We start from the raw sequence: 16,731 nt of genomic DNA on the forward strand, positions 1-16,731 counted from the left end.
TGCTCCATTGCTCCACCCCTGGTGTTCCTGTTCTCCAGGTCTTTGTCCCCGGAACTTGCACTCACTCCTGGGTGTCCACTAGGGTTTTTTCTGCTCGCATCTGGATCCCAGTCCGACTAGCATACAGTCCAGTGTCCTGTCCTACAGAAAAACCACGGCCTCCTCAAGTTTGGAAAGAAAAGAAAAGAAAGAAAAGGAAGCAGAAAGCTCTTCCCAGCAGACCTTCTCCTCTCCTCCTCCTGGTTTATCCTCTCTGGTCGGAGCAGAGCAGCCGCACTGTGATTCTCACATTCTTCTCTGTAGTTAAAACAAACTTTTTTACGTGTTTTAAAACTTCTTTTGTCGCTTTTTCGTGTTTTTTCGATTGAGTCTGGAACTCGACATTCACCACACATCTCCGTGCTTTGAAACGGACGACTTTTGACCACATTTTCGGTGTTTTTTCGGTGTTTTTTCTTCCTCCCTCAGAGAGTTGTGTCGGAGGTGCTGTGAATGAAGTATCTGTCTCCATGAGGACACTCAGCCTGGGAGTCGCTCAAACTTTGTCCTAGCTTTACACACACCTGAGCGACATATACTTTTTGTTCTTTAGGTGTTTTTTCCTCCTGCCAGCAGCATGAAGGGGCTGTTGTGTGTGTTGTGTGTGCTCTGCTCGCTGGTCGTGTTGTGTGAGTCTGTGACTGCAGAGCAACAGTTGAAGAACTGCAACGACGTCCGAGCTGCTTACAGCTCCAAAGGCTTCAACGTCAACGACGTGCCCAACAAAGGAGTCAACGGTGAGGCTTTTATACTTATATGTTGGCTTTTTAGGCTTGTTTATAACCTCTAATGCTGTAGTCCAGAAGCAGGGGTTCTCAAAGTGGGGGCCGGGGACCCCCCACGGGTCCTACAGAGGTTCCCCGGTGGTCCTGGGCTAATGGCCAATGAGAGCTTTTTAAGCATGCAGTTAGCATCATGGGGGTGCGTTCCAAATCGCATACTTTTTCTTTTTACTTGTAGTACATACTGCAGCTAGGTAGTGTTGCATGCAGTATGCATAACATTGCACCTTTCGTATGTATTTGTGTTCCAATACCCATACTACCAGACTATTTAGTATGCCAGAAAAAAGATTTAGTATGTCCCAATACATAGTGTGTTCCAATCCACGTACTTCCTGAAGTACACTTCAATGTAGTGCACTGTGTGTACTTACTTGAGTAGTGCGTGAATTTCAACGGGGTAGGGTCATCTCAAATCAAATACTCTGCGGCGCACTGACCGTAAATGACGTCGCGCCCCTTCTGCTACGTAGCCAAGATGGCGACAATTGAGTGTGAAAAGTGTCCAGCGTTCCAAACTCAACGATTTGACCGTTTTGAGTACTACATCCGGGTACTTTGAGTGCACTGCATTTTGCCGTACTTCCCAGTGTGAACGCACTTATGCACTCAAAATAGTAAGTGTAAGTACAGAAGTACGCGGATTGGAACACAGTATGTCAAATGAAGTATGCCAAAAATACGGGTGCATACCGGTTGCATTTTGCAGTATGCAAGCCAGCATGCTTTTCTGGCTATTCTGACCCACAATCCTCTGCAGGGGATACATGAGCAAGAGGGTCAAAGTTCAAGGTGCAATGTTATGAGGAAGTAGTATGTCCCAATTGTATGCATATACTGCATGCAACAGTATGTACTTTGTAAGGGCAGCTGCAGTATGTACTAAAAGTATATACGAAAAAGTATGCGATTTGGAACGTAGCCTTGGACCGGGTAAAGGTGGTCCTAAGCTAACGGCTAATGAGAGCTTTTTAAGCTAGCATTTTAGCATAATGTAGGACGGGGTAAAGGTCAGTGAAATTCACAGGTTTTTGCTGTACCATTATCTTCTCAAATACAGACGAGACAGTTATTCAAGTCATAACTCGCTTTATTTTTTATTTAATTTAACCAGGTAGTACTCATTGAGATTAAGAATCTCTTTTGCAAGAGAGACCTGGCCAAGACAGCAGCATTTAAACATACATTAAAGTTTCAGACGCCACAACATAAAACAAATGCAAAATTGGTCAGACGAGCGTAGGCTATAGCTGCCAGTGTTGCGCGATATGAGAGTGCACAGATAGGAGGGGAGTATACCAAGAATGAACTTATAAATAAATGTGAGCCAATGTTTGTGCCTCCGCATAGACAAAGAGGGCCAATTAGCCTTAGTGTACAGGGAACAGTGATGTGTGAGCACTTTACAGCCAGTCACAAACCTCAGTGCACTATGATAGAGTATCTAACATTCGTAAACACTGGGCAGATGCATTCTTATAAAGCAGATTCCCTTTAAAAAGTTTTCCAGGTGGTTTTCTTGACCCTGCTAAAATGTAATACAGTTTAGGAGTCATTGACATGAAAAAGTACAGTAGGCCCTACCACAAACAGTTAAACTGTCACTTTTGTACATGGACATTTTGTGCTTCTGTCAAAGTCCATATGGAAAACATGGTAAATCATGCAGACATTCTTTTTTCATGTGTTAAAAGTTACAGTACATTGTTAAGTTGGGGGCAGTGAAACATTTGGGGATGAATTCTTCTTCAGGCTGCAAAGCGCTCCACTACACCGGTGTGTAAATATAGTCCTCATCTAGGAAATACTTGTATATAATTCATAACAATAAAGAGGTATAATCAACACACCGGCTGTGCTCCCCACTAAAAGAAGCCAGGCCTGTGTTTATATCCAGGCTTCCTTAGTAGAGACTCCTATGGTTGGGAATAGCAGGCAGCCTGCAGTGATTTAGTAAACAGTTCCTGTGCATTGTGAGCTTTTTTTCCCCTCTCTGGGTTAGTCTCATGTTAAGGTTTTAACAGTTTCTGTGTAGGCACATGTTGTACTTTTGGGACTGGATGTTATGCGCCAATGAAGACCCGCTTGGTAATAAATAGGATGTTAATAGTCAGACAGAGGTGAGAAGGCAAATCAATTTAGCTAATCACGAGTTAAACCCAAGTGATGGAAACGGACGTAGGGGGGCTTTTACAGTGAAGGCTTGAGGGGAGCAGGGGAAGGGGGTTGGGGTTGAAATTCCACTGTGCCCTGCATACTTTAAATCCCTCCCTTCTCTCATTTCCCTTTCATTTATATGCTGGTTAAAATGAATATGCGCACATGCATTCAAACATGCATTTGGTTGGCCGTTTTGCAGTGACGTTCTTGTTTAAACTTATAGAAGTAGGTCATCCAGTCTGTCACGTTGTTTTGTTTTAGAAGTCATTTCCTTACGCATGTTCATCTCTGTGTACTTAATAATTAGCTTATTCTCCACGGACATTCTCACCGCAAACCTTTCAGCTGACGTGTTCATCATCTGACAAGGGTGACCGATTTGTATGTTTCCTCTTTATTGTACCGATGTCCTTTTATTAGTTTACTTTGCATAGTAAGAGGATGTTCAGACTGTCTTTTTTTCTGTTGACAACGGCTCATTAGAATTTGAGTTGGACATAACTGTCAAAGGGGTCGAGGACTTATTTTTTTCCCCTGCATTTCACACAAGTCTATAGGTCCTTTTGTTTTCCGCCTGTATGTCTTTGTGATGCTAAATGTCATTGAGAGTACCCCAACATGTCTGCATCAGTCCGTCTTAATTGTCTCGCATCTCTGGGTTTTGAAAGACAGATCTGAATGAAGGCCGTTTTATTGTGCAGGTTTGTGTGCGACACACACGTGCCTTTTCCTTACAATAGATTCCTGGTGTATGTCTGGGCCTTAGGCAGGGCCGACCTCAGTGAACAGCTCTTTGTCATTGAAAGAGACTGAGATAATTGATCCATAGAAAGCAACAAGGTCTACCATCATTAAAGAGAGTTGGGGGTCTCCAGAAAGCAAAAAAAAAAAAAGCAGATACAGAAGCGCTGCGCTATGGAAATGTTTCATGTTGCCGGGGAGAAATGGCTCCAGATGTGCAGTCTGATTGAACTTCAGTCTTGTTTGTCAGAGCCTCACTTCCACACTTTGCAACGGGTCGAACTCCAAACATGAATTCTCTCCTTATCATAACACAGTCTGTGTTTGAATTGAACTAGATGTGAGGTTGTAGAAGGGTTAGACTATTAATTATTTGCATATGTAGATCACAATTTCAGTTTCAACACTTTATAATCAAAGACGCAGTTCATGGGAAAAGTTTCACTTCTCACATCTGCAGAAGTTGAAATAGTCAATACAGGATGCAGTTGAATGACTTAGTTTCGCATGAAACCAGCGGTTGTGATCAGAACATTTCTACCAAAATAACGGGCCTTTTTGACGTAAACCATAACTACTGCAGAGAAGACATACTTTTAAAATTACACAGTATCTTTGCCAGTTGTCACAGAAGTAGTTTTTGACATGTTTGCCTCCTTTGATACGCGCATCATAAATCAGATATGAGTCTTATAGGAGACGCAGGATTCAAAACTAACCGCAGACATCTAGTGTTATTGTTGGCAGCGTGCATATGAGAATGTTTGCTACCATTCAAATTACCGACGGGCTCAGCCGAAGCCAGACTCGAGATTCAATAAAGATTTTTTAATGCAGTAAAACTAAAATGGAAAACCCCGATTGCTTTGGCGTAGGCGAAATTAAGTGATACAGAGGAACAGCAGGCTCGGTCGCGAAATTCCTGGTTGATCCCATGGTATCAATCTTTTACCGCTCACGTGGAAGCAGTTCAAGACCTCATTTCCAAGTTCCTTGTCTGCTGGATGATGATTTGTTTAGGGCCTGTGGTTGAATAGCTCACTTAAATGGGAAGTAAATGAAGCTCCCAGTTCTAATGATGACAGATAATAAATAATGTCAGTAATCATGCCGAATGTAAATGGTCCGCTAATAGCGCGTAGTGTTTGTTTTTCTTAACAGTTCTATTTGATACTGTGATAAATGTTTAAAGGTATCTGTTAAGTGCTGTTGCACAGTTGCAACATGCTCTTCAGGCTGAGAGCAGAGCAGTTAACACTGACCAGATTGGTATCTGCCGTGTCAGAGGGGCTGGACACTGCACCGCTTCCCCCCTTCTTTTGCAGCTCTTCAAGCAAAATCTGTTTTGGTTTACTGTGGCAGTCGGGCTTGACGTCATGCTCCAGGTATGGAACAATGGCAGAGATGAAAGAAGAAGAGGGTCGTTTTCCCTCCCTTCAGCACGAGGAGCGTCCCCTTCTCGTAATCAGTTCAGTGCATTATGACTGAAACTCAAAGCGTGCATGACCTCAGCGCGCTGGCCTCCTGGTAAGCTCGAGACATTCTGCAGCCTCACATTGTGAGGGCTCCTTCTTCTCCTGCTTATAGCCGGTGGCTGCGTGCCCTGCTGCATCATTACGGTTTGGGAAATAACAGGTTGTGTTATTGCAATGACATTCAGCAGATAAGATAAGAGCAGGGAACTGGGGCGAACACAGTCTGCAGCAGCTTTTACAGCTCAAAGACCAATATTTGAGCGGCTCTGCTCTGTTCAACCGTGTCCTGGTGTTTTAACACCTGTAATAATTAACTAATAAACTGCCAGCCAAGAGTCTTACTCGCCTCTGAAGGTCAACCCCATAAAACTCAAACGGCTCTCTTTGTTTTATGTGAAACGCTTTGCAAGTCTTATCATTAAGAATGACTTCAGTGTTGCGCTTAGTGCTGAAGTTTAATTCCCAGTCATTTCAAAAATTGGGTGTGGAAAATTACAGAAGAACTGTCTCTGCAATTAGAGATGTTCCGATACCGTTTTATTACTCCCTGATACTGGTTCAGCTATATCGGCTGATGCTGAGTAGGGGTGGTGTAAGAAAATATTGATTGTCGTGGTTATGTTTTGTGATACGGCATTGATTCTTAAAAACACTATCAATTTTAAATCAATAGTTTACATGCAAGTATTAACTCAGTCAATACTTTATTTCATTTGCAAAGATATGCGCCCTCTCAAAGTAGTGCTATGATGTTGGATGTTACAGGGACTGTGATAAATGCAGTTCCTACTGTTCTGATTGCATAGGAAAAAGTAATTTTTTTAAGTCCGATTTTATTCAAATGGTGTTGTGAATGTGCTTTTTATAATATGACAGTTTCCTAAAATTAGATTTTAAATATTGCGATATATTGCCTTGCTGCAGTATCGCAATAAATTGAATCGTAACCCCTGTATCATGATACGTATCGTATCGCCAGATTTTTGCCAATTCACAGCCCTAATACTTAGTACCGATCTGATACCAGTGTAGTAAAAAAATATATAGTTATTATCATTATCATTATTATATTACTACTGACCATGTATGAACAGTGGGCAGTAGTTGCCAGTGGCAGCCATAATACATCCAGGGCGACAGCACAGTGAAGGCTACTGTTTTTGAGCGGCGAAGAAGAATTGATTTCCGGTTAAACAAGTAGATTTTATTTTCTGGGTTAATAAATTATAAAATCGGATCGTGCATAGACTGGCGTACTCGCCGATACCGAATTTTGGGCAGTATCGGGTGCATTTCCGATACTGGTATCGGTATCGGAGCAACTCTATCTGCAAAGTTGCATTTGCCAAATTGAAAACTCTCACAAAAACACATTTACAGAAACCCAATTGTAAGGTTTTATAATTAGTGCTTTACTTTGTGATTATTTACCCTGATATCTGTTGATAGTGTTGGCGAGGTAACTTCAGGTTTAACTCTGGGTTTTCAGTCCTACGAAGGTGGATCACTTCTTAAGGGGTAGATCACCATGGTAACTGATGCTGAATAGTTAACCTGCTCTGGAGCAGGTTATGTTCCAGATAAGAGATCAACTCATATAAAAGCACCGCCTACTGACCAATCAAAGGTCAGTGCGCAGATCGTATGATAATATTACACACATTATGAAGAAGTTACAGTCATAATCCAGACTAGAAACAACACAGTTTAAGCTCACTAAAATACAGGAAGGACAGCTGGCTGTATGCTGGGTTTTTTACTGCTTTGAATTATATTTTTATATTTCTTTCCTTTTCTATTTCTTTACTTCCTCTTAAATCCGTTTCACACCGCCGGAGACGGGGCGAGGGTGAAAGAAGGTTAAAATGGTCATACACGCCGCATCATTACCCAAGGCGTAATGAAGTGTAATCCATTCATCCATTCAAATTCTAAAGCTATTTATATCTAGATGATTATATCTGATTTTTGAATATTCCGTTAAATTAATAAATCTGTTAATTTTGGCAGCTTCAACTGTTAATTTTAGCTTTAACTTCTTCGTATTTGTCTAATATAGTTTGCTCTTCCTTTGTAAAATGTGCCGCTCTGCTTGTCTGTCTGCAAGTCTGTAGACATGTTCATGTCTGTGATTGGTCAGATGCTGCAAACACTACTCTTTCATGTGAACGCGCTCACAGCCAGATAGAGAAACCCTGGGCTGATTTACCGAGTTGAAAACCACCGTCGTAGGACCGTTTAGCGGGATCATGTTTGTTAGGGTTAGTTAAACCAGATAACGAGAAGACACCCTGGGTATGTTAAACTCGCTTCGTAGTACAGACCTCTGTTGTTGTAGTCTGGTAGGTCAGGAGTCCAAAATCTTTTTATTAGCCGTATATCAAAGCAACTGATAACATACAGATAAAAAGTAGTTTATGTTGAAGCTGATATTGAATCACACTTATACAGTCAAGTGTATTCCTAGATAACCCGCAGTGGCTTCTCAGACATGCTCATGGATATAAGAGGGTCTTTGTGTAGTCACATGAAGTCCAGATCTATATTTGTAAACAGGCCATAGGCCGTTAAGTAAGAGAATCTTTCTGGAAGGCATATTTTGTATGGCAAAAGGCCAAAGAAATACAAGATAGTGTTGAATGTGTAAAGTTATTCAAGAAGTTGACAAGAAGTTCTGTTATTTTTGATGTTTTTGTTGAAAAGGCAGCATATTTGGTCTGTGATAACTAAAATAACGGTGTAGAAACACAAATCTATTTGACTTCCAAGTCCCAAAAATTGTAACTGTGGGCTATATGTTTCAAAAGCTGTTAAATGCTCCTTTTCTTCTTTCTCAATTAGTACATGAAAGAAGAACAACTGTTTGAGCCCAAACTTGTTTTTCTGTCAGATATGGATGGATCAAACAGATTCAGGTGTGTCATTTAAGAAAATCCCACCCATAGGCGTGGTTACAACCAACGGTAAATTCACACATGCGAGTCTGACTCATGATAATAAGGAATCACTCCTGCAAAACTACACTCAAGATTAGATCTAGGTGAGACTTTGTATGCATGGAGAATCATTTAAAACCATTAGTCAATCTTGAGCGGTCAGGATTCTTAAGAAAAACACATTTACTTTAAAACTAAGTCAAATTGGAAACAGTCGTGAGAATTGCTGTATGGTGGCTTTTTAAACATCAATTTGTCCCACGAGGAATAAGTTGCACAAACGTTAATAAGAATGATTGATTTGAGGAGAAAATTAAGAAAATGTGTGTGTGGGTGGGGGTTGAGGTTAAATAAACACCAAAGCATGCACAGTAATTGCTGATAACATTCCTGAGCGATGGGATAGACTTTAGCAGCTTCTTTCTTTGGAACCATTCAAGCGTTTCCTCTTTCTTGCCTTATACGCCTTTTTGAAAACAGGTGTTAAATTGAAAGTTGTTCTGTGTTTTGACATGCTAGTGTTATTAGTAGAAACTAAAATAGCAAGACACAATCCTCCTGGATGATGATGATGCTCTTAATATTTTTACATACGTATTCCTCATCAATACATACGTATTGTACATATGTACCATGATTGAAGTTGAATTCAAGATTTCCCAAATTTGGCAAGTTTTAGTGTTTCAGGGAACTGTGAGGCTGATCAGTCGATGGATGTTGAGGATTTGGTTTGTTTCTCCCCTCTGGTGGTATCCATAGAGATCAGTTAAAAGCAGTGATAATGTGATGGTTCCTGTTGCTCTCTGCCCTGTATACATGACGCCCCCTCCCTCACTGTTTGGCGAGCCTTCAGAATAATTGAGTTTAGGTATCATGAGGTTGAGGTCTTGTGAACCCAGGGGGAGCCTGGCTGTGACTCGCCGTGTCCAGATGGGGCCAGAGGAAGGGAGGGCAGCTACACGTGCCTGCCAGCTCTGCGGAGTCTCGCCGCTCTTATCAACTTCCTGCAATCGCAGCGCAGCAGCTCTGAGATCAGGGGCACTTGTTGGTGTCCCGTTCTGCTCTGCCAGCGACGGCTGCCTTATCATCGCTCCAAAACAAATCAGCTTATCGCAGCGTTAAAAACAAATTTTTGTTCGTGCAAGGAAGAAGTTCAAGAATGGTGCTACTGTAAAACTACCTGGTTTAACATTGGTTGTTGCAATGAATCCAATCTGGTGGATGAAATGATTTTATCTGTTTGACCGTCTGCTTGGTGTGCCTGGGCCTTCGCACGTAGGACTTTGGAATCTGAACTTTACACTTATTTAGTATGCTGAAAGTGTAGCGTCAGTTCAGTAGCAGTGTGTGTCGACTGAGCGTCCGTGATTCCACCTCTCTGCATCCTTCCCTTTGCCCCCCCCACCCCCCAAATGGCCAAGTGAGCGACAGATCAGTGGGGGGTGGATGCTGTGTGTGGGAACAATTGAGCACCCCCTTTTAGCCCGGCCGGCCGGCCTGCCTCCCCCCTCCTCCTCCTCACCACATTCCACACCGGACCACCAAGACCCGCACATAGGGAGCCCCGGAGCTGGGAACACACGGCAACAAAGAGGAGCGCTGGAGGGACTGACTGAGGCATGCAGAGAAGGAGAGGGGGGATTTGACTGACAGGAAAGAGTTTTGTACCAAGGCAAGTTGAACTGAGTATCTAGGAGAGATGGTGGGCCAGGCAGGAGCCAGAGAGTCACTGTGTGTGTGTGTGTGTGTGTGTGTGTGTATGTGTGTGTGTGTGTGTGTGTGACACAGGCTTCGGGAATCTGGGGAGGTAACTGGGAGCATGCATGCACTGTGACTCATCGTCGCCCAGTCATAAAGGCATGTGCATACAGCCTGTGAGTCTAACACAATACAAGGTTTTAACCAAAAGGGCCCCACACCACATTTCTGGAACCAGTGGTTAAACTTGACTGTGTGATTTGGTGGATGTGTGTGGGTCCTTGTCTGTTGCACACTGTGAGGAATCCTGATCTGGCTTTGTGGTTTTCCGTACTTTGAGGTGAGGGGAGCGACCCCCTGAAACTCCTTGTTAACACGTCGTCCCGTTTGCGCGCCGTCTCTTTTTTCCCCTCCTCTGTCCCGACTGACATATCGGTTCATTTTCTTCCCCCCGCGCTCGCTGGCTCGCTCTTTAGCAGCTCCTCTGGGAGGTTTCATTTCATTCCTAATCTTTCCTTTCTTCGTCATCCCTGGGTGATTTCCTCTTTTTTTCACCGTCAATGGTGGTTTACCGGTGCCATGCTCCATTCAGCCCGTCTACCTCTCTTGTGTAGTGTTAACCTTTGTTGTTTTCTCTGTGCAAAAAGGCTTTTAGATGATGCACATGCCAAAACTAGACCACGTCTCTTGTTAACACAGACGGCTTTGTTATTAGTTCTAAATGTTAAGGAGGCACCAATGACACGTTTTCACCTCTAATCAGAGGTGGGACCAAGTCATTGTTTTACAAGTTATAAGTAAGTTCCAAGTCAGGACTGACAAGTCCCAAGTCAAGTTCCAAGTCCTAAACTTTGAGTTTTGAGTCCTAAACAAGTCATAATGCCATTTTAACAACAGAGTAAGGCACTCAGTAGCGTAACGTTAGTTCTTCATGGTTTTCTCCAGCAATTTGATTGGATGCTGTCGGATTGGTTCAGACAAAGTGGATCTGGGTAATTAAGCATAAGATACTGTAATCAAATGCAAGTCCCAATAATATTCACCAAAGATAAAGAGTTCAGAGTTCAACCAAAAAAAACAAAATTTTTCAGGGATTCAGCAATAAACAACAAAAGATAGAAATGCAATATCAGTTCAGTTTTCTTAGTAAATCCTCTTCCCAAACAAATCAATAAAGGATCTCTCAAAAAGTAAATAAACCCAATTAACACTGTCGGAGTTACCTCTTCATACACACACTTTAAAGAATATCCTTTTAATCTTTGGGTTTGGGGGAAGGTAGCCTCTTACATTTATTACGAGTCACTGGTGTAATTTGTGACTCGAGTCCAAGTCGTGTGAGTCGAGTAGGGATGCACCGATACCGGATCGGATATCAGACTGATACTGACTCAAATAGCTGGATCAGGTATCGGTGACAGTGGAGCCGATCTATTCAATTCTATTCTATGTTTATGTACTATATACATTATATACTGGAATTTCATACTGGTTTTACCCTCGGATAATAAATAACAATTCAGTAGATTTATATCTATGTATGTATGTATGTATGTATATATTTGTTTTACAAAGTTAGGAAAGTAATGTTTAAGTCAAGCCTGATGTTGCTTTACACATAAAAGAATGATCCCAGTCACTTCCACACAGTGAGGCATACAGGTTATTAATTAAACACTGCTATGGGATCGGTACTCGTTATTGGCCGATACCCAATGCTCAGGTTCTGGTATCGGGACTGAAAAGGTCGGATCGGTGCATCCCTAGACTTGAATCCACCTCTCTGCCTCTGATACCAAGTACAGAGGAGCATTTGAGTACACCATAACTTTGTGTAAGATGAAATGATGCACACATGTTCCCACCTCACCCTCTCCCCATCGTTCACCTCCTCTGGCTGCCGAAGCCCCTTTTGTGCGGTTGATGCTCGGTGGTGTAATTTTTTTGTTCCTCTGATATTCGAGCCGCCGCGCGTCTCCTTTTGTGTTGATCACCCCGGCGCTGGTGTCACTCAGCCAGCTGTGAGGAGTGTGGCAAAGGGCCGCTGGGCTCTGATCCCAAAACTGCAGGGGTGGAGTGTGAACCCCCGTTCGCCCTGACACGACGAGGCTCCCCTCACTCACTGAAGTCATCTAACCGCGTAGCTGCCAGCGGGGGAGTGTGCGGTTATGATGTAGGTGTAACTCAACCAAGGTTAATTGATTTCCTACGAAGCCACAGTGGGATGGATGTTCGTGTTGATAGTCGTGATCATCATTAGGATTTGTGCGACCTGCCAGAGGCCCGTGTGGTTAAGGGAGAGCGGTGAGGGAGCGGAGCCAGGGACTTGCCTGGGTGTTTGGGCTGGAACCCCAGAGCTGGGTGCAGGCCAGACGAGCTGTAATCCCTGCTAATTACTCCCAAGGCCTGCATCAAGACTCCCACTGACGAGGAAGTCACTCACACTTAGCTCACTTTTCCAAAATGCTGTTAGCTTAATAGGTTTCCTAATATTTACCTAATCCCCTTGTGTGCTGCTCGCTATTGCAATTATTTTCATATAAATGATATTGTTTGAGATCAAACCCTGTTTTTTTTTTCTTCATGGCTTTTCAAAAGTCCTTTCTTCTGTCAAACAAAAAAAAGCACCAGGCAGGTCTTTGGCTGCTTCACATAGCTCTGTGAATTTGACTTGACGAGTGGATGCCTTGTGTTAAAAGCAGGTCATCAAAACTCAAATTTAAAACAATGGCAGACGTCCTGCTGGCTGAGGACCGTTAAGCGAGGAAGGGGGGGAAAAGACGCATGAAAGGATCAAATAGTTTGTTAAATGATGGCTCCAACACCGCAGATTTGGTCAGCGTGTTTTGAGGGCGGCTTTTACTGGCAGTGAACTTTGCTGCTATGTGGGAACGCGAGTCAGCCCGGCAATTTTGTACATCATCGGAATGAGAAGCAACTTTGATTTATCGACACATTCAGTACATATCATCGGGAGCGGGCTGAGCCATCCATGACTGAGGTCCATTAGACCATTGTACCGTTTAGGTTTAGACTTTCTAGTCCCTTTGACAGTCGGCGATGAGTGGTTCTCTTCCCACCGCCTCCGCTGGTGTCCAGTTTCGTAAGGCCCAACAGGTATATCAGAATCTTTGTTGCCCTTTTGTAGCTTTGAGCTTCCAGAAACCTGATCTTGTACCTGACCTCATTCTGCCTGGGGGGGCTTCGCCGGGCCCCGTCCTGCCTCAACATCTGGTGGACTTCAGCTGCTTTTGGATGTCTGTTATAAACACTGTCAGAGAGCACCCTGTCCTTAGGAGGGGTTCGCTGGCTTTTACTGGCAACGATGAAATGTATTGTTTGTGCGTCGAGTCTTTTAAAAGCTCTCATATGTTTCAACAAAGTTGGATTTTTTAAATTCTTTTTATGCGGAGTTGGAGGGAGGGGTCGTGATTTGTTATGTGAAACCCTGCACATGCATATATGACCAGGCCACAAAGACAGTCTTTAAGTGTAAAGTCATAGTCTAGTGCGTGGCTTCTCCAGCCCTGTGTGAAGCACATCTCAAAGAGGACCCATTTGTAAGCTCGACAGTAGTCCATTTCTCTGACAGCACAACAGTGTTTGCGCAGGGTCCCATGGTAAAGCACTTGGCCCTAAGTAAAGAGTGTTTTTCATCTTCGGCTTTAAAGTGTGTTTTCATTTGTGTGCCATGAGTCAGTGGAAAGACGGAGGGCTGGCGCAGAGGGACAAGCCAGGAAGGCCTTTTGTGTCTCTTTTTTTTTCTCTCCTCCGCTTCTCTTCCCTTGTGATAATCATGCTGTGCTGTAACTTGTCCTCTCCGTTTGTCTGCAAAACCTCTGCCTGTCTCTGCTAATCTTAAACATAACACAGTCTCGCTCACACACACACACACAGACCAGGCTAAAGCGTCAAGGTGGAATCTGTAGTAAAAGCATCAAACGCTGCAACGCTGCGGCTCATCAAAAGATACGTAACCTGAAAGAAAGGGTGAAAGAGTTAGACCAGCTGTTAACGTGAATCATTGCCTCCAACTCCCTCTGATAGGTGTTGTTAGGAAAAGATTCCCAGCAGACTGATGGTAGGAAGGAAAGGTTCTTCTGTTGCTTTTCCTTTATGTATGAATCTGCAGTCCATACAGTATTTGGCTTAGACACTCATGTTAAAACCAGCTGGCTGAATGGTGAGGCGCGCACAGGTCTGAACGGCAGTCCAGCCAGTCACCAGTGGTTGCTGTATTTACCAGGAGGAAGTCAAACAAGTTGCAGAAAGTTTGTGTGGAGCGCCAAAAGAGGCCCAAATTCAATCTCTGACCACTTGTGTTTGAAGTATGGATTCCCCATAACTACATTAACATGAATCATGGCCTCCAGTTTTCTCATAGATAGACACAGAGCTGTGTGTGTTGGGAGTTTGACTATTAATTTTTATGATCCCGTTTCTTTGCTGCCATGACTTCTTTCAGACCTCAGTGCTCGTTTTAGGCCAAGTGTTTACTGTCAAGTAAGAAAACCATGTTGTACTGTGCTAGGATTGCCCAACGCCCACTTATGGAATATTTGACTGAATTAACACAGATTAACTTGTCTAGATGAGTGACCGCCATGTCCTTGTAACCTTACCACTCCACTACATTTGGTGTCTTTCTCTCATTTAATGTCCTGTTTTCTCACGTTAACTCTCACTCTTTAACTTTGACATGTTTTCAAAAGCTGTTCTCTATAGAACAGTGTTTTTGCCTTCATTTCCTATAAGTAGTGAGTTGTAGTTCTTTGGGTTTTTTGGCTAACACATATACCTTATTAGTATCGGTACTTTAAGAATGACGGTGTTTTTAAGAGCCGTATTTATGAGTTGTGTCGATTTGCGTCAGTGTGTGTGTGTGTGTAGCGCTCTGCTTCCACTCCCTGCGGGCATAGTGGGCGTGCCAACCATTTTTTATCTCTCATATGTAGTGTTGTCATGATACCATTCTGACTTCAATATGATGACCTGCCTAAATATCTTCATACCGATACTGAAACGATACCACAGCAAAGATCTAAAACATCAGGAGAAGTAATGGAATAATAGATGACAGAACATGGAACTTAAAATTATTTTTTTTATTAATTAATAATGTAAAAATGTATCAATTAAAAAAATTAAACGGTATGCAGTGATGCAATGTCCCCCTATACTTAAGTTGATGTGATTTCTTTGATAGTTAAACGTTATAAGGATAGTTATAATAAAGTATTTGTAATTCTGATGTTGCTCATTAAACAGCGTTTAATAAGGCTTTTTTGTTTGTAAAACAGCGCCCCCACCGCTTACACTATCGCTCGCACTTATCTCTGCAAAGATTGAACCTTTTATAAGCAGCAGTGTGATGTAAGGGTGGAGAAATGTAAAGAGTTTCTCCAGATCCCGGTAAGATATTAAAATGTATGACAAAAAGCCAGCAATATTTTCATTGTAGAATAATCTGTATCTGTAATTATTTTCCTGATTGTTCGATAAGTTGTTTGTGTCTATAAAGTGTCAAAAAAATGGTGATAAATGTCGATCAGTGTTCCCAAAGCCCAACATGACGTCCTCAAATGTCTTGTTTTGTCCACAACTCAAAGATATTCAGTTTACTGTCATAAATGAGTAAAGACATCAGAAAATATTCACATTTAAAAAGCTGGAATCAAAGAATTTTTTACTTTTTTTTTCGATCATCGAAATAGTTAGCGATTAATAGTTAACAACTAATTGATTAATTGATTCATCGTTGCAGCTCTGACCAGACTATGGTATAATAATTCACTCCTGTTGTTTTATGGCTTCTTTTCACATCCTCCACTGCCTTGCATTGACCTTGTCTAAATATTTTCTGTCATCCATTATTCTATTACCTTTCCTGATGTTTTAGGTCCTTGCCGCAGTATTGTTTCACTACCTGTGTTGAGATATTTAGGCAGGTATCGAATCAAAGTCATAATCTTGGTATCGTGACGACACTACAGCACAGTTGAAACAACAGCTTCTGACTTGCTCCCAAATGTCCACCCTGCTATCAAGAGACTTTATGGAAATGATTTCATGCCACATAACACAACAAGAGGTCAGAGAGTCAAACCCAGTCCTCCAGGTTGTTCTTTGACCACGAGAGGTTTCATATATATTTGTGCAGCAGGTGAACCTTTTGAGAACTGCCCCAGCGGTTGGAATTTGGTTTGTGACTTGTTAAATCGACTTGGGGAAGTGCAGGAGCCAGTTGAAACCCTGACAAAGCAGTGACCTGGGAAGTGGTGTAGGCAGGGAGCTTTTGTGTGGGGAGACAAAGCCGGAGATGCAGGGCCGGGACGGGAGAGGGAAACAGACAGAGCGAGAGGCCAGGGCAATGTTGTGGAATCTCCCCAGGGGCTTCTGGGTAAATGTTCATGGATGACAGCGTTTTGGAATGTTCACAAATGGCGAGTTTTAATTGGCCAGAGGCCCGGACTGGTTTAGTAATCAGAAATGGACTCTGGTGGCAGTGGGCTCAGATTTACACATCCCAGTGTGGGCTTTTGTTTGTGAGATTTTGCGCCTTTTAGAAAATAATTCACGTCGGACAAAAAACGTGGAGGATTTAACACGGATAAACATTTTAATGTGGCAATTTCTCACCCTGAATGACAAATAGTCTGTATTAAGAGTTTCTCTGTGCCAGCGTAAGTACGTCTGCATAAAAAGCATTTGATGAGACATGGAGATTGTAATGAGTTCTGCTTCGCCTCGTGCCGTGCAGCAGTCTTTCTTTCTCATCCTAGTCATGCCGCGTGTCAAGTAAATTTTGGCAGTTTGGTGTTTTGACAGCTGTGTTGGGGAAGAGATTTTAATTCCTGATTTATTTAAGGAAACATCATTTTACACAGACATTATCCAAAG

General features: G+C 42.7%; 1 protein-coding gene across 2 annotated transcripts in view; it reads left to right on the top strand.

The window, feature by feature from the left end:
• The window catches only part of gpc4 (glypican 4), a 43,046-nt gene continuing 26,315 nt past the window's right edge, over positions 1-16,731 (top strand). Inside the window, exon 1 of one of the 2 annotated variants that reach the window (XM_074647935.1) lies at positions 1-776. In XM_074647935.1, coding sequence (XP_074504036.1) covers positions 617-776 — 160 coding nt within the window. In that variant the 5' untranslated portion in view covers positions 1-616. The remainder of the gene's footprint in view (positions 777-16,731) is intronic. The other variant, XM_074647934.1, reaches the window with a different exon arrangement.

This window comes from Sebastes fasciatus, chromosome 10 (assembly GCF_043250625.1).
Source record: "Sebastes fasciatus isolate fSebFas1 chromosome 10, fSebFas1.pri, whole genome shotgun sequence".
Classification (NCBI taxonomy): Eukaryota; Metazoa; Chordata; class Actinopteri; order Perciformes; family Sebastidae; genus Sebastes; species Sebastes fasciatus.